This window comes from Pelodiscus sinensis, chromosome 1 (genome assembly GCF_049634645.1).
Source record: "Pelodiscus sinensis isolate JC-2024 chromosome 1, ASM4963464v1, whole genome shotgun sequence".
Taxonomy (NCBI): domain Eukaryota; kingdom Metazoa; phylum Chordata; order Testudines; family Trionychidae; genus Pelodiscus; species Pelodiscus sinensis.
Genome location: NC_134711.1, coordinates 284490955 through 284509491, shown reverse-complemented (window position 1 = coordinate 284509491; position 18537 = coordinate 284490955). Strand labels below are relative to the sequence as shown.

General features: G+C 46.7%; 1 protein-coding gene across 2 annotated transcripts in view; it reads left to right on the top strand.

The window, feature by feature from the left end:
* Nucleotides 1–248: 248 nt before the first annotated feature.
* Nucleotides 249–18537, top strand: part of VWA8 (von Willebrand factor A domain containing 8) — a 251624-nt gene continuing 233335 nt past the window's right edge. The window contains exon 1 of one of the 2 annotated variants that reach the window (XM_075918951.1): nucleotides 249–465. In XM_075918951.1, the coding sequence (XP_075775066.1) occupies nucleotides 318–465 (148 nt within the window). In that variant the 5' untranslated portion in view covers nucleotides 249–317. The remainder of the gene's footprint in view (nucleotides 466–18537) is intronic. The other variant, XM_075918952.1, reaches the window with a different exon arrangement.

Sequence of the window (18537 nt, the reverse complement as noted above, 5' to 3'; positions counted from 1 at the left end):
ACCCCCTCTGTTCCGCAGAGAGTGGGGCACCCACCGCTAAATGCCCCTGTACCCCACCCACGGGGGGGGGCTATGGCACCCCCCAGCAACAGCGCAGGGAAGAGACGGACCCACGCGGGGCGGGATGACTCGGTTCTTGCTGCCAACGCGCCGCGATCGTGCCCCGGGGCGAACGCGGTCACCACCAGCCCCCGGGGCGGCTCCCTCCGGGGGCAGCCCGGCCGGAGCCAGTTTGAGGTGGGACGTTGTGCCGCGGCGTTTCTCTTCCCCCGGCCCCGGCCTGCCCGCCCGCTGCGTGTGTCGGTCCCGGCCTTCCCATGCAGTCCCGGCTTCTGCGCCTCAGCGGCGGCCCCGCAGCACGGAGGGTCCGGCTGATTCTGCAGCAGGTGGCGCCGGGCCGCCTGGCTGCGGAGAGGCGGCTGCAGCCCGAGGTCAGGGCGCTGCACGGCACGGGAGCCGCCGCAGGTAACTGGCTTAATGGAGGTGTCACTGCGGCCCCAGACTCCGGCCCCCTCCGCCCTCACACTCCAGTTCCCGCCACCGTTCCGGTATCCTTAAACCCCAGCCCCTTCCAGAGCGCCTCCTACTCCGCCTCCTCTGCCCCCACCCCAGCCCCTGTCTGCCCCAAATCCAGACGTAAACAGCCCCCAGACTTCACCATCCCACAGCTCACTGTCAGCCACTACTGTCCCCAAATCCAGTCACTTCAGCTTCCACTGCTACCAAACTCCAGCCCTTTCCAGGATCATGTCAGGTCCCACTACCTCCAAATCCAACCATCACCAGCCCCACAACACCCACATTCTAGCCCCCACCATCAACCCACACTGGCTTTAACCTCCAGCCCCCTTTTCTCTCAAACTCTACCTCTCAGTAGCCCGCCACTACTGCCCCCAAATCTAACTGCCCTTAGCTTTCCCTCTCCCCAACTCCCACTGCTGTCAGCTCTCACTGATCCCAGATCCCACCATCAGCCCCCAGGGTCCCAAAATCCCAGTTACAACCATAAACCCAATACTAGTTGTTCCCACATTCACCGTTAGCCCCCCACTATCCCATAGCCTCTAATGCAGTGGTCTCCAACCTTTTTAAGCACAAGATCACTTTTTGAATTAAGTGCAATTCAAGATCTACCTCAAACCCAAATACCCTTGCTCCACCTCCTTTGTGCCCCTTCTCTGAGCCCCCCACCCCGGCTCACTCCATCCTCCCTCCATTCCTCATCCTCCCTCACTTTTACCAGGCTGGGGCAAAGGGTTGGGGTGCAGACTCTGGTCTTGGATTAAGGGATTTGGAGTGTGAGAAAGGCTCTGAGCTGAGCTTGGGGCAGGCTGTTGGGGTGCCAGAGAGGGTTCTAGGTGCAGGCTTTGGGAGGGTGTTTGGATGCAGGGGTGCTCAGGGCTAGGGCAGGACTTGGGGTTCATGATTGGGGTAGGAGTTTGGGATGTGGGTTCCAGCTGGGCACTGCTTATCTCAGGTGGCTCCTGGGTGGTGGTGCAGTGGGGCTAAGGCAGGCTTACCCCGTCTTGGCCCTGCACCACTCCCAAAAGCAGCCAGCAAACTTCCTCCCAAGTCCCGTTGTGCCCCCTCTCTGCTCTGTGGATATAGGATACAAAGTGGGAGAGGGGAGCACCTTGACATCAGCGCCCCTCCTCACGCTCCCCTGTCCTGCACAGTACACAGGAGGCTCCCCAAGGCTGAAGGGAGGCAGCTCCAAGGGAAAGGGCAGGAGATGCACAGCGGTGGGAGAGGGGCAGCTGAAATGCTGGCACTTGATAGCTTCTTGGCCAAACCAGTTAGGATTCCCCGTCAGAGGCTCCAAGATCTACCCATAGATCCCGATCTTCTGGTTTGGTGACCACTGCTGTAATGCCTCTTCCACACCTCACTATCAATCTCCATTATCCTCAAATCTCAGTCTTCAGATCTAATCTGCATCAGCCCCTATTGCTCCTAAATCCCAATCTCATTTGTCCAGGGTCCAGTTCTAATTCCTTCCCTCCTCAGACCCAGATTTACAGGCTCCTTGTTTTTAACCTCCTCTAGACTTAATCTCCTTGCCACCATACAAATTAATTATATCTTCCATCTTATGTTTATGTACAGTTGAGTATTATTTTGGTGGATTTTACTTTAAATTTTTTTGTAGAGCTTATATCCTTTTTTCTTGTCTGGAAAAGTCAAAACAAAAGTAACTGAGAAATACTGAATGTAGGAGGGGGACAGTTCCCTGATACTTTCCATCTAAATTCCACTGAATGTATAGGTTTGTAGTGAAGTTGGGGAATGTTGACATGTTTTAGGGCAACAATTCACCAATTTTTCCATTCCGAGAAACAGCTTGTGAGAGAAAAGTCTTCCTAAACACTTGTCTTGTCTGTCCATTGCTTGGGTTTCAAAATGCCTTTCTTTGTGGATCGTCAGGAAGAGCTCTGCAACTTGAGAATTATTCCCCTTGGACAGAGTAGTGATACATTGCATAGGTTTGCCACCTTATGAAGGCAGAACCCCACTACGTTTAGGGGTCCAATGGTACTGACCTCTGCAGGATTGGACTTATCTGTAGAATGTACTCCTACCTTAAGGCAATTTTGCAGGTTTAAAAAGTCATCTCATGACCTGTAAATGTTTTCTTAAACAACACTATCAGGACATATGATTGACCTTTGTCCTGCATATGCAGGGATGAGTAGCAGCCCTGTTCCTTGAATAATCCCAGAATATTTGACAATGATGTTAAAAATGACAACCTCCCAGAAATTAGAACGGGCTCTGAAAACAATGACATGTGCCAATAGTAGGTGACACTCTTCTGGGTGTGTGCCAAAAGCATCACAATTCCTAAATATAGAATGAATGATGGCCAATTATGAATTATGGAGCTAGAATCCTTTTGAGAGGTCTTGATGGTCTCTTAAATTTATGTACTTGTTTTAATTCTTACTTAAAGCACTACTACTCAGATTTGCAGCCAGATAATGAGACAATCATCAAACACTTGAACAGGTTTGAGTTAATCAAGGAAGGAGCTAGTTTGAGGAATGAATCTAATGAGCTAGTATATTATTCAGAGGATGTGTAAATAGGAAAAATGTAGAAAAAGTGAGATAGAAAAGATTCAGATTTTTTTTTCCGCTAGAAAAGATGCATAAGAGAGGGCTTGATACAAGTTACACAAGTGAACCTCTCTAGTCCGGCACTCTCTGGTCCAGCAATATCTGTGACCCGGAATTATTTTGGTTTGCTGGATGTCCACTTATCATGGGCATGGCCAAGTTTCCCGTGGTCCCATAAAGTTTGTTTACAACCACCACTCCTGGCTCTCAGTATTCTGTGCTGTAATTTATCTCTAAATTACCCCTAAATGACTTCTAAGAGCCAAGTAAGCAGTAGAAGTGTTGATAATGCAGCTAAACAATATTGACCTCCTCTGGTCTGGCAAATAATCTATTTTGGCACCTGTCAGGTACTGAGAGTGCAGGATTAAAGAGGTTCAACCCCTATAAGTAATAGTATAGTCAATGTAGATCAGGAGTAGGGATGTCAAAGGTTTTTAAAATGTTGGCAGATTGAATGACTTGTGTCCCAGAGTGAAAAGAAATAATTTTACAAGTTCCAAAGGGAGGAGGAATGGAGGAACTCAGGGGCCCCCCATATTTGTGCCAGGTGGTTGGCAACCCTCTAAGATGTAGGTAGGCTACGATGAGCAGTCACAAGGGAAAGGGGGAAACTTTGAGCTCCTGGCATATTGTGAAAGAGAGAATTGGAGGGAAAGGGGGGGGCATACAGAGCCCTTGGCATGTGGCTGGGATTGGGGAATTGCAGGGGGTATCTGAAGCAGAGAGTGAGGGTGGCAAGGAGTTTGTGGGGAAAATTGCAGGGATGCTAGTGTGTGCAGTGAGCTCACACCATGCAAGCTACAAAGAGTGCCACTCTGTTTTATATGACTTTTGGAAGTTTAAGCTCTAAGATGGGCTATGTTTACACTGCACTTTTGTTGGTAAAACTTTCGTTGGTTAAGGGCATGAAAAAACACACCCTGACACAAGTTTTATTGAAGAAAAGCACTGGTGTGGACAGCTTTCCCGCGGACAAAGCTACTGCCCCTCATTGCAGGTGGTTTTATTTTGTAGAGCAGGAGACCTGATGTGTTTCTGTAAGGTGTTCAGTCTAGACATAGCCATAGTCACATTGCATATGTTGTCTATTCCAGTCATTTTCAAACTTTTTTTCTCTCATAAGCCAGTTGAAGGAAATTGTTGCCCATGAGACAACATAATTTGACTAGAGTGTGGGCTCCAGCATGCGACTCAGGATGAGAGATTTGAGGTGTAGGAGAGGGCTCTGGCTTTGGGGCTGTAGCAGGAGAGACTTATATTGAATGGCCCCCAGTCAGTGGTGCAGTGGGGATACTAAGCTGGCCCTTCCTCTCCTGCTACCGCAAACCATGGTGCGCCCCAGAAGCAGCCAGCAGCAGGTTCCCAGCCAATGGGAATGCGGAGCTAGTGCTCAGGGAAGGGGCAGTGCGCAGAGGGGCCCTGTACGTTCTTCTCCCCTCCCCACACCTATGAGCCGGGTCTGCTGCCAGTCACTTCTGGGGCGCAGTGCCATGATAGGCAGGAAGCCTGCCTTAGCACCCACACTGATCACCCTGCAGCAATGAGACCCAGTGCCTGACATTCCACGACCCAGTACCTGTTTGAAAACTTCTGGTCTGGTCTGTGTGCATAGCTTAACAGGCTATTAACACTTAATAATCATGATTTCTTGGTCATTCTATTTGAGTAAAACTTAGTATATGGGCTGTGAGCTTCAAAATCTTGAAACTTTTAAATTTCATTTCTAGTATTTAGTAAATATTTAATTATTGCCATGGTTGTTTGTTTGGGTTAATAGGTAATACTTGTGAAGTTGAACTTGTTTGACCAATTCAAGCACTTTACAAGGACACTTATTACTAGTCACATAGGAATTGTCAGGGAGAATTTTGAACGGAGTTTCATCTAGTTTTCAACAAAAGGAAGTTCTTTTTAATAAGTCTCTTTGATTTACAGACATGGTTTATTTTCTTTTATTGTGTCACTGAAAATATACTAATGATCAGTTATGCTTGACATTTAAGAATAGATTGACAACTTGAATATTCCACTTTGAACAAACTCTTACTTTGAAAACTTTATTTTCATACTTGTTGATACACTAAGTTATTTTTCATATTCTTGACAAGCCTGGACAGCTTAGACCTGATAAAGCACTCTAGTGGAAAGTACCAACTGCCTAACCGGTGAACAGAACAATTCTTAATTGTTTAGCCCAAGATGATATCCTCTCTGAGCCAGAGAATTTTTGGCTGTTAAATTTATGTTTTTATTGGACAAATAAAGCTGCTGGCATATGCTCACTATATATCACTGAGACTCAGAGAATTACCTCATAATCGCGGGTGTGAGAGAACACAACTGAAGACAACTTATTTTTTGGTCAAAATCAATATTTTGATAAAAATTTCTTGTAGCCAAGTTATTCAATATGTTTCAAATACAGAGCAAAACTAAGGCATACTAAAATAATTAATCTTTGTACTTATTGTGTTTAAAATATTTAAACTGATATATCGATTAAAGTGTACAGTTTATTGAGCATTGTCAGTAACTCTGCACCCTGTTTTTGCAAATTGCCAAGATGTACAATGCTTTAAAATTTTAAAAAGTGCCACTTCATTCTCTTTTCTTTAATCCCATAAACAATTGTTGGGTGTCCACAGAAGATTTCAATCCAGAAATAATATGCTCAAAAAGAGGAAGAAATAAGGAGTATAATAGTACTATACTTGTTAGTTTTACAGGAGAAGGCACTAGATGTTTTGAAGATTAGCTTGTTTGATCATTGGCTTTGAAATCAATCCTAGGGTAAATAGAAATTGTCCTTAATGACAATGTAGATTTTAACTAGTGAAGAAAATCATTAGTCTATTGCAGGTCACAGAAAAAAATCAAGCCTTAGCCCCCTTTCTCCCCAAATAAATCAGCCTTTACCGGATCTAACACAATTAATGTAGCTTGGAAATGACATTATGTATATGAAAACAGTAGATGCTGAAAATCAGCAATGTGTTTCCGTAGAGGGAAATGGGGCACCACATATTGTTTTTGGAAGAACATTGTTTCTTACTTGAAGAAATTTTGCTAAGGAGGAGACTTTTGTAAAACTTCAGTAGAATTTCAGCGTAGAGACCCTTGTTTGCTAGCAAATAACCCCCAACTCTGCAGTGTCAGAATACTGTTTATTGAAGTGGATACAGAGCTAACTTCATCAGTTCACCCAAGAAAATGAAGATACTGTTTTGCTTGTGATACTGTTTTTCCTGGAACACTTAAATAATTACATAAAAAACCCAAAACCCCACCTATTCTCAAGAGCAGGGCTGGGCAAAATGTGGTCTGCAGGCCGTGTCTGGTCTGCGAGGGCCTCAGCTGACTCCCTGCCTACCCTGCCCCCCCAGCCTCCCTGCTCAGCACTCAGTAAAGCTGGTTGCAGGGCCATGTGCTTCTGTGAGTTCTGAGAGCCAGGGGTGGGGTTGAGAGGTTTCTCATGCTGCCCCCGCCCCAGTAGCTCCCATTGGCTGGTTTCCGTCTTTTGAGGGGCAGGACCCCTCGACAGTTCTGGGTCGGTGCCCCCTTTTTTATAGGGCAGTTATGGCTTGTAGGCCCAGTTTCTCTCAAATGTCCCTCAACCTGGGGTAAATACAGGTCTAGTTTCAAAGTTCAGTTCCCTCTATCAGGGTAAATATGGCCCTGCAGGCCTAGTCCAAAGATCAGCCTCCCCAAATGCTAAGAAGCTGGATTGTTGTGGGGGGAGGGAGGTAGGGAGACCCGGGCCCTCCCGCTCCACCGGGTCCCAGCCGCGGGTCCTTTTGGCAGTGGAGGATTTCATTGCCTTCTCAGCGGGGATTCCTGATGAGGTGCCCTGAGCTCCCGGAGGACAGTCCTCCACCCTAGGCCACTTCCTACCATTCCCAGTGCATTGTTCAGCTCTCGGGAAGTTGCTCGGTGGGTCGGGCCCTCGTAGACGTCTTCTCTGGCCGGGGCTGTCACTGAGGCTGTGGCTGCTGTCACCGGGATTGCTGCTCCTGGCGTGGCTGTGTCTGCTGTGGCTGTTGCCGGCATTGTGGCTCCTGGTGCGGCTGATGCTGCAGGGGCTGATCAGGAGCTCTGGCCTGAGCTCCTTCCCCTCTGATGATCAGCCCTGACTGAGTGGCTCCCTGGGGTTTTATACCTTGCCTCTCTCACACACATGCCCAGCAGGGCTGTGGGGATGGGGGCCTTCTCAGCCAGCTGGGCCACGGCAACCCCTTGCTCCTCAGTGCGGGGCATATACACACTGTCCAGTAGCAGCTGCCTGTTTGCAGGACAAGCAGTATGTGAAGTACCTCTCTCCCTCATCCCCCAGGCTCATAGTTTTCAGTTCACAGAAGCAAAAATGGCCCTATAGATGCTCTGAACATGTACAGGGTATGAAAGGAACTTGCTAGGCTACTGGCTGGGAGCTGCCCAGGTAAGATCTCCCAGACAGAGCCTGCCTATGGCACCCCAGCCCCTCCTCCCCCCAACCTGTGTCCCCTCGGTACCTTTCCCCCATGTAACCCAATCTTCTGCATCCCTGCTCCAGCCCCATACACCTTATGAAGCACTGTATCCCCTCCCATACCTCTCCTCAGGTCACAACCAATTTGCTGTCCCTGGTCACAACCCAAATCCATGCATCCCCTCCTACAGTCCTGCCCCCGTTTACAACCCCCACCCAGTCCCTGCATTCCCATTTCCTACACCCCTCTCCCAGGCCAGAATCCTTTCCTGCAGTCATACGCCTCCCAGACCCTCACCCCAATCCCGTGTCCCAGGTTACAACACAAACCCTACCCAGGTCACACTCCCCTCCCAGACCCTGCACCCCCTCCTGCACCCCAGTTCACTGACCCAGGTCACAATCTCCTCCTTCACCCAAACTCCTCCCAGATCCCACACCCCAGTCCCTTACTCCAAGCTCCCTTCTGCACCCAACCCTCATAAAATTCTTGGAGTGGCCCCCTGACAAAAAATATTGTCCACCCCTGCTCAAGACCATGGTTGTCCATAGGTGTGTATAGAATAGGTCTGCAAAGCATGAATACATTTGTAACTAAAGACTACAGTGCACAAGCTGAAATGCAAGTATAGAACTATTTAAATACATGTGAAATCATGCATTCAGCTGAAATATATGCTTACTGTACTTTGTAATAATTTATTCAAAGGCTGAGAAAAAGGAAAAAATTCTTAATAACAATACCATTACCCTTTTCAAGCTTAGATTGGATCTCTAAGGATGAGTTGACATTCTCTTTGCTACATGCCCTTTTGTAAATGTGTTTTTGTAAATGATACCAGTTGGAAGCATTTATTCTGCTTTCCTTTATTTTATCATGAAATCAGGATCTAAAAATATATATACAGATGTAATTTAGCTATTGAACTTTTATCAAACAGATGAGGTGTAATCACGCAGAAATCAGTGTTAGTAGTGCATAACTCTATAATTTTATATTAGGAATGCTGGGGTTTAAACAACCAGTTAACTGAGAAGTTGATGCTTATCGGTTAATGTTACCGATTAAATACTAACCCCTCCTTGCCCCAGTCTGCATTTGCACTTAGAGCGGCAGGTTGGAGCAGGCAGGATCCTACTTTACATGCAGAGCTGCAGAGGGGCCAGCTGCGGGTACCAGCATGTGCTGGGACTGAACATGCCAGGTCCTACTTCAGAGCCTGCAGTGGGCTATGGGAAATTCCCCATACAAAAAGCTAACGGTTGACCGTGTAACCAACAGGATATTACATGGTTACCATTTTAAATGATTTTTAACATCCCTAGTTTAATGTGCTGTTAGTTGCAGAGAGCAGATGAATATTGTGTAAGAATAAATTATAGTTATTTTGAGATCATTATTCCAATATGGTAATCATTGTATAATTTCAGACCTAAAGAGACCAAAAGCCAGTACCCTGAGCCAGTGTCCCCTCTAAGATTTTCCATCCATGAGTGGAGTGAGTGTTGTCTTGTGCACCAGTATTGAGGTCAAGTGCGCTTGTTCGGATGTCTACCACTGTGTCAGCCAAATTATTAACAAATATCTTTAAATATATTTTTTAAATGTTATGGAAGAAAGATTACTAAAGCAAGGGATAATTAACAAGGTGCATGACTTTAAATGTTTATTTAACATGAAGTCAAGTAAAAAAAGTTAATAGTGCAAATTTGTCAGTAGCCAACTTCCTCTATTTATAGCCCTTGTAGGCAGAGGTGTGGGTGTGGACATTCCAGGTTGGGTTAGGGCTGGCTGGAGACGTCACAGGGGGACATGCATGGGATTGTTTCTGTTCTTCGAGCTGGGAATTGCTTGTTCGGCTGCATTGCAGTGTCCCTTCTCCACCAGAGCTTATGCGCCACAGCCAACCACACATCCTGTGCCTTTCATTTCCCCTTCCCTCTGCAGCTGTGCCTTGTCCAAGGCTGGCAGGAGAGGGGGATTTGCTGGAATTCACAGAAAACATCCCAGCTTTCAGCTTTTCCCTCCTATCTGGAAAGCTCTCCTGCCCCAAGTGGGGGATGGCTGCTGCAGAGACCTCCTCCTGCCTCTGCCTGTGCGGATGCCCCGTCCTCTCTCCACTCCTCAGGCCTGGATCCCAGTTGTGGCCAAGCCCCAGCCTGCATTGTTAGGAGCCAAGGTGAGGTAAAATTCCAGGAGCTGGCAGATGTGGATGCACTAGGCAGAGGCCGGCCCCCTCCAAGTCAGGAGTGAGTGATCTGGGCAGAGCTTTGGCTGTCTGCTGCTTTGGGCTGGTGTGCAGAGAGAATGCAGAATGCAGGAGGGGCTACAGAATGAGCAACTACAAAGTCTGGTGTCCAGCCCTGGAGGAAACTCTGCCTGAGATTGAAGGTGCAGCTGGAAGCAGGGTCGTGGCTTTGTCCCATCTGTATCAGAGACATTGGCCTTCCCTGGCTACACAAAAAACCTGAACTAGCTTCAAATTCTCCTCCAAACTGGAACATCCCCTGATGGTGACTGGCTGCAGAGAGGGGCACCGGAAACAAGCTTCCCACAAAGAGGGATGGGGTCCTTTGCCTGGGCATTGTCCTGCTGCTCTTCCATGATGGTGTCTTGCCCCTGTCTTCTCCACCAAGCTGCTTCCCACTGCTGCCGGAGCAGCTACCAGCCACCTGCCACGTGGCTCCTTCAGCCCCAGCCTCTGGAGCAGCCGCCTGCTGCCCACCACATGGCTCCAGCTCCTGCCCTGGCTGGAGCTGTCCCATGGTACAGGAGGGGCTGAGCTGGCAAGCCTATGTTCAGAATAATGCTGGCTCACCTGAATAGCTATGCTATGAGACAGTCCGCAAGGAAATGTACTTAGTTCCCCCTCTTCATTCAAGGCATTTTGGAGACTGTGGCATCTTGCAGAGTCTGATCAGGGCAGCGTTTCCAATTAGGCACATGTCTCAGGGCGCCGGCATTCTAGGGACATCTTACTGCTTCTTGCATGCAACACAAAGGTCAGCTGTAGGCAGGGAGATGCTGAAGAACTGGTGCCTAAGGGCTTGTAAGGAGTAAGTCTGGCCCTGATTCTGATGATCTCATTGGGAGACTGATTCTGAGGCAACTTAAACCATGGGTCTTTTAAATATAATGGACTGACAATTTTGAAACCCCTCTCATCTACATATCACATCAGCTAAGCAGATACCAGGTTGAAAACTTCATGCTCCACATTGTTTTTTTCCTCGGATCATTGGTTCAAAGTAATAGAAATTAGACACTGCACATTATTAATTACTTTAACACATGTTATTTCTGCTAGACCCTTGCCTCATTTACTGTACAGGTGTGAATGGGTCACAATGAATGAAGCTAAAAAGTATAAAATGAATGGGGCAGGGATCCCTGTATCATTCTGGGCCAAATTCTGTTTGCAATTACAACCATGCAGGGCTGGCCTTAAGGAAAATGGTACCCTTCCCCTTGTTACACCTGCCCAGGTGTCCCACGGCTCCCTCCCATAGTGGTGTGCATGGCCATTCCACACAGAGGCATCTTCTCCCTCCTCTCTGGCTTGGGACAGAACCAGAAGGCTCTGCGTCTCTGAGTTCTCTCTTTCCTCCCCTGCCCTGCTCCTTTTGATTCTGCTGAGGAGGCCAGTGGGGGAAGGTGTCTTGGGAGGAAGCAGGGAGTCACTAGTTCTGTTCTTGGTTTGGAAAGCGTCTCTAAATTTTTTTAAATTAAATTAATGGAGATTGCCTATCTCCTAGAGCTGGAAGGGACCTTGAAAGGTCATTGTGTCCAGTCCACTGCCTTTACAGCAGGACCAAGTGCCATCCCTGACAAATTTTTTTAAGCAGGCCAATGCTCAAACCACTGAGCTATCCCTTCCCCCTCTTCCTCTGTCTTGCTGTCAGCTGGGCTGGAGCAGGTGAGTGGGGCAGAACGGGGAACTGCCAGCTCCGGGGTCTACCACTGCTTGCCGCGTGGGCTGCTTTGGCTCTGGCCCGAGCTGGGGCTGCTGCTGCTGTTGCCCATGCAGCTGCTCCGACTCTGGCCCTGGCCTGGGCCGCTGCCCACCATATGGCTCCAACCCAGACAGGGGACACTGGACCAACTGCCACCTGCCACATGGCCTGCAGCTCCAGCCCTGGAGAAGCTAGGGGCCAGGGCTGCCTAATGGCTGTCCTCCCTGCAGCTCAGGATAGCTGTGAGTGAGAATTGTGGATTTTCCACATGCCTGAGCAATGCAGCTGTGCGAATCTACATTTTAAGTGTAGAGCAGGCATTGAAACTAGATATAACAGTAGCTCATCATCTGCCTTTTGTAGTAAAAATCATTTGATGCGGGTGGAAAAAGTTAGTAATGAGCTTTTACTCAACCTGTGGAACTCCTTGTCAGAGGACGCGGTGAAGGCTAGAACTTTAACAGTTTTCAAAAAAGAGCTAGATAGATTCATGGAGGTTAGGTTCATCAATGGCTATTAGCCAGGAAGGGTAGAAATGGTATCCCTAACCTCTGTTTCTCTGGAGGTGGGTGACAGGGGAGAGATCACGTGAAGATTACCTGTTGTGATCCCTCCCTCTGGGGCATCTGGTATTGGCCACTGTCGGCAGACAGGATACTGGGCTAGATGGACCTTTGGTCTGACTCAGTATTGCTGTTTTTATGTTCTTGCGTTCTTAAATGAGGTCTCCAAATTGTGATTGTGATCCATATGGATAGACTTGAAATTCTGGTTTTATATATCATTAGGCATGGGCTTGATAGTCTGACTCATAGACCTAATTCTTGACCACTTCTGATCATTTGAAGAACCAGTGATCAGCTTCATCTATACTTAATACTTAAGTCAGCATATGTAGTTGGGATGCTAAAATGTGTGTAATTAAATAACCATGTAACTGCTGAAAATTTCAGCAGTTATACAGTTACACGCAGGGTGGCACTCTAGGAGTTGGTGCGTGCTGGGGGCCGGATTTTAAGGAAGCCTGCATGTAACGGTGAACGTTAACCGATGAGTCCAGGCTCATTGATTAACCATTTGCACAATTACACTTTTTCATCCCTAATATATATAGACCCAGTTGCGCTGACAGTAATTCCAGGCTTGAGGGCACAAAGGTCAATGGGTCCATAGACACTTGAGGACCCATAGGAAAAAATGTGTGGGTGCTGCTGAGCACCCACTTACAGACCCCCAGTCAGCTCTTCCTCTTCCCCCCAGTGCTGCTTCCTCCCTTCCTATGCCCACCACGACCAGCTGTTTCAAAGAGTTTGAGAGGTTGTAGGGGGAGAGGAAGAAGTGAGGATGCAGCACTTGAGAGGGGGGAAGAGGTGGGGCAGGAAGAGTGAGAGCGGTGAAGGAGCCTTGGGGAAAGGAGTGGAATGGATGTGGGGCCTGGAGCAGAACAGGGGATCAAGTAACCCCTGGTATTAATGAAAATCTGTGCCTAGGAATGGGCCCCCGCACTTACACGTCCACCCACTATTCGGGAGGTGAGAGGTCTGGGCTGGAGTTTGGCTGGGGGGGGGAAGGCGAGGGGTTGGGTTCTGCGAGGGAATCTGGGTGCAGGAGGACATATGGGGTGCAGGCTCTGGGAAGGAATTTGGGTGTGGGCTCGGGGCTGGAGCAGAGGGCTTGGTTGTGGGAGGTGATGTGGGGGGTAAGATCTGGGAGAGAGTTTAGGTGTGGGAAAGGGTAGGCGGAAAACAGACTGGGGTGCAGGAGGGAGTTGGGGGTTGGTGCTTACCTTGGGTGGCTCCTGAGAGCAACCGGCACAATCTTGTGGCAGTGGCTTCTAGGAGGGGAGCCAGAAGGACTCTGCATGCTGCTGCCTGCAGGCACTATGGATGAACATAAGAATGGCCATACTGGGTCAGACCAAAGGTCCATTCAGCCCAGTATCCTGTCTGCTGACAGTGGCCAATGCCAGGTGCCCCAGAGGGCGTGAACTGAACAGGTAATGATCAAGCCATCTCTCTCCTGTCATCCATCTCCACTCTCTGTCAAACAGGCTAGGGACACCATTCCTTAGCCATCCTGGCTAATAGCCATTAATGGACTTAACCTCCATGAATGAATCTAGTTCGCTTTTAAACCCTGTTATATTCCTAGCCTTCACAACCCAAGGAGTTCCACAGGTTGACTATGCGCTGTGTGAAGAAGAACTTCCTTTTTTTTGTTTTAAATCTGCTTCCCATTCATTTCATTTGGTGGCCCCTAGTTCTTATATGTAAATAGTTGTTTAAAAATGTAACTGTGTAACCACTAAAAATATTAGCTTAAATAAGCTTTATACTGCAGAGCCCGCAGTGAAGTCTAGTGGGCACTGCTCCTGCAGCTCCCATTGGCTGCAGTTTCTGGCCGGGCATGGGGCAGTGCATGGAGACACCCTCCCCGGAGCTGCAGGGACATGCCATTTACCTGAGTGTCCGAAGGCACGAAGCCCCACAGCTTTCAGTGGCTGAGAACAGCAAACTGAGGCCACTGGGAGCTGCAAGTGGCTGTGCCTGGGGGTGTTCAGGTAAACAAACCATCTGGTGGCCTGCCAGTAACTAACCTATATGAACAACATAAGAACGGCCATACTGGGTCAGACCAAAGGTCCATCTAGTCCAGTATCCTGTCTGCTCACAGTGGCCAACACCAGATGCCTCAGAGGGAATGAACAGAACAGGTAATCATCACGTGATCCCTTCCCTGTCATCTATTTCCAGTCTCTGACAAAGAGAGGCTAGGGACACCATTCTTACCCATCCTGGCTAGTAAGTATTGATAGACCTAAACTCCATTAATTTTTTTGGCATGTTGGAGGTTCCCCATCTCTGACCTGTGGTGATGGGGAAAATCCTACTTGTTGGCTTAGGAACTGAAGCACTACAGTGGCATACCTGTGCTATTCAAGTATTTTAATTCAGTTTTGTGATAGAAATGTAGCCATGTTAGTCTGGTGTAGCTGAAACTAAATACAGGACTATGTAGCACTTTAAAGACTAACAAGATGGTTTATTAGATGATGAGCTTTCGTGGGCCAGATGTGTGTGTGGGGGGGTGTTGGAATGCTCATAATATAGGTTTGTAATTAAAAAAAGGTGTGTCAACAGAGGGACTCGCAATACTTGACTATGCTGATGCAGGACAGGTGAGGTTTCTGTTTATGTAGCACATTGATAAGCATGATATAAGAACCTAGACTAGAGTTGCACATTGTAGTGTTTCTGAAGGCTGAGCTCATTGCACACACCAGTAGCTCCTTGCATTTCTTCATTTCCCCACAATTTGTAATTTGTAAAATTATGTATTTTCTCTCTGGGAGATAGGTCATTCAGGGTGTCATCATTTTAAATTCCATTGTGATCATGAGCAGAGCTGAGATGGGGAGGAGGTTGTAACCTAGACATTGTTAGTGGATGTCATCAAATGGTTCTTTGAATGCTAGACATTAGAGCTGGTGATGTGTTTGCTAACCAGATACTAGGAGCTGTGTGTATTCCCTACTTCCACCTTCCTGTTTTCTCATTTTCACCAAATGGGCCTGATTTTAATAGATTTTAGGATTTTCTGGTTTTCTGATTTTACTTAAGATCAACTGGTACTGCTCTTTGTTACCTAGAACAGTCCATGAAACTTGCAATTGACATTCTGTGGTTTTCAGAATATATCATGTTACAGAAATATAGACAAACAGAGAAATACCAGGTAGTTGAATGGTATTCAAAACAGAAAGATAAGGCCTTGCTTTACTTGGTGAATAAAATAGATAACCTAAAAAACGGATGTCGTTTTTATTGTATACACATAGCTGAAGTTGTGTCAGTCCCAGGATATTAGAAAGGCAAGATGGGAGAGGTAGTATTTTTTATTGGATCAACTTCTGTTGGTGAGAGGTTGGTAACATAAAATTATTTTGCATTGTGATCTTAACCATTATAGCGTCCTATTTTTTATATACAAAACAACAAAAATTGAAAATTATTTTGTTTTATTTTTCTTCCTTTTTCTTAGCCCACTCTTTGTCTGGTATCTCACGTCTTGTCCTTTCAGCCCATGTCTCCTTTCTTCTGTTTTGAAAGAACCATTTGTATGGGGGAGGGAGACAATATGTTCACAGCTTGAACTTAAATTATTGAAGCTAGAGGCTAATTAGTCATATCCACTTGTTTTATCACTTGTTGGCTGAGGGAAAGCAAGAAAACAAAATGACACTGATTTCTTGAAGTAGACAATCATTCAAATCTGTTTTAAGAGGAATGTTAGCATTTATGAAGATGATCTGAACGAGAGGATTGTGGGGCTTCAGGCAAGCATCGGACCCCTGGGCTGGGACTCTTGCTGAAATTTCAGCTGTCTCCCCCCTACTTGCATCCAGCTTACTCAGCCCTTCATTATCACCCCAGTAAGCCAAAGAATTTAGAGCTTTAGGCACAGACGGAGAGTCTTAGGTGAAGCTTTGGCTGTTTTCAGTCCTGAAGTGCTGGTTTACCATATTTTTTTAATACACAATGTATGGAGAGAGTAAGTTTTAAAAGGATCCTGTACCTAAAGGTACAATCACTATCTAATAGCTAGAAGTAGAAGTAAAGACTGCCCTATTATACTGATGTAAGTATAGTTATTGTAGGAAATACTGCTTATGGATTTTGTCAATACAGTGCTTCTTGTATACCGTTAAAGCGTATTAAATAATGAATGTTAAATTTGTTCAAGTATTTTTAGGAGTCAGAATTCAGGAAACAGCAAGAGGAATATGGTATTAAAATACAGAAGCATGAGTCTACAAAATATCATAATTCAGACACAGTACATTACTGTTGATCCAGAAAAGAATAGTGCAAGGGAGAAGTAGCTAATGTGATTTCTTGTGGTATTGAGCAAGGACTTGAAGTTAAAAATAAAATACAGCTCTGTACTGAAAATTGAACATTGACAAGTGCAATGTAATAAGAATTCAGCCAATAAAGGCGTGCTGGGAAAAGATAAAGGCAGCAAAGCTGGAGAATGAGCTAATGCTAGTTGTGAGAATCAAGGGCAATAGTTAATGTTTTAGAAATTATCACGAAAAACTTGTAAGACCTGAGAGAAAGTCCATTAATAAGGACTAGCATTTGGTTTTTTCCAGAAACCTTGAATAAAGGGCAACACCTAGTTGTATTGCCAAGGAAAAACTTCATGGTGTCACAGAATGGTCCCTAATGGTCGGCTGTGCTGGGTGGTGAATTTGTGAGGGTATAAAGCAGGGATGGACAACCTTTTTCAAACCAAATTACATCAACATTTAGAACAAGTGGTTAACAAAGAGCCATTTGCATGATTGAAAATATACAACTTCTTATTATTGATAATTGACATGATTAATAATAGCATAAATGAAACGTACTCACATACTTTATTTAATGGGACTTCTGCTGCTTCTGGGGGTGCAGTTTGTGGATGTGGGGGTGTAGAAGTAAGGGTTGGAGTGTATGAGGGGCTCAGGGCAGGGGGGCTGAGGTGTGTGGGAGGTGCAGGAGTCTGGGCAGGGCACTGGGGGTGGGAAGTAGAGTATGGGGGGAGGACCCTGGGGCTGGATTACTTTACCTGGCTGGGGGTAGGCTGCTGCAGCTGGGCAGCAGTAGCTCGACAAGGGACCTGGCCAAGATCACCACAGCCCGATTATGGCCTCTCTTCCTACCCATGCTGCAGGAGGAGGGGGCTGCTGCTGCCAGCCCTTGGCCATATGGGGGTGAGGTAGCAGGGCCTATCCCAGGATCAGGGCTGGGGACTAGGGATGTTAAATTGAGTTTAATCAACTCATTAACTAGTCAATTAGTTAATAAGCGGGGGAAACTGTGGAGCTGCAGCCGGGTTAGCTCCTGGGCCCAGGAGCTAACCTTGCTGCAGCTCTGCCTTTTAAGCTGGCTCCCATCAGCACTGGCTCCTGCTCCCCCACCCTTTGCTTTCTCTCTCTGATAGAGGCAGCAAGAGGCATGGGAAGTGACTAGTTGAGTCACTAGTCGACTGTCCGATAAGTGTATGCTTATCAGATAGTCAGTCGACTAGTGGCTTACATCCCTACTGGAGTCAGGATGCTGTGACCAAATGGGGGCTGGGCACTTTTACTTTCTCATGTTAGTTTACCAAGCTTCATTTTAAATAAAGTAAAATGTTATGTTCAACACAAAAGGTTTCAACATTGTCTTTATTTAGGGCAGAGGTGGGGCACTTTTTTTGGGTCAGGGGCCACTAACCTGGGTCAGGGGCTCTGACTGCAGACCATATATTTGTCACCTCAGTCTTTCAGAAAACTATAGTTGTAAACTTCACAAGAGCTGATAGGACTTAATATGTGTTGTGGCTTAATGGGGCCAAATTCTGTGGCAAGAATTCTTCAATATTAGAGCAGGAACCCCTGATTTCCACAGAAGTGTCAGTACTCTTCATTCACATCCCTTTCTCCCTCCCGCCTCCCGGCAGGTACAGAATTGTGGCTTATTGTTGAAAATTTTCATATAAGATTCATTAATGACTATTTTTGGCAAAGGGTGATTTTTGACAGTGTTTTTTTACATTGTGCTCTCCAGAAGACCGGCTCCATAGGTTTTTTATTCTTAATGTTGTCCAGGAGACCTAATTCAGAACTCCGTTCCCTCATATGGGCTAGTGAAAGAAGAGTTTATTGTCAGGGTCAGCAGCCCAACCCAGCTTCTCTGGCACTGGCTATTGCACTGTTCTTCAGGATTGCTAGCTACATTTCTGGTTTTCCCCTTCTTGGCTGCAAGCTGGATGTTAGCCATAGATAGGCATGCCCTTTAATTCAGCTTGTACAGCTTGTACAGCTAACTGAAGAACAAAAGGCAGTTGTAGGTTGATTCCAGCAAGCCAGGGAGACAGAAGATAAACTGTCAGATGCTTGGTTGCAGGAAATTGTGAACTCCACAAATGCAGAGTTTTGTGGAGTCTTAGGAAGTCATCAGATTCTGCAGA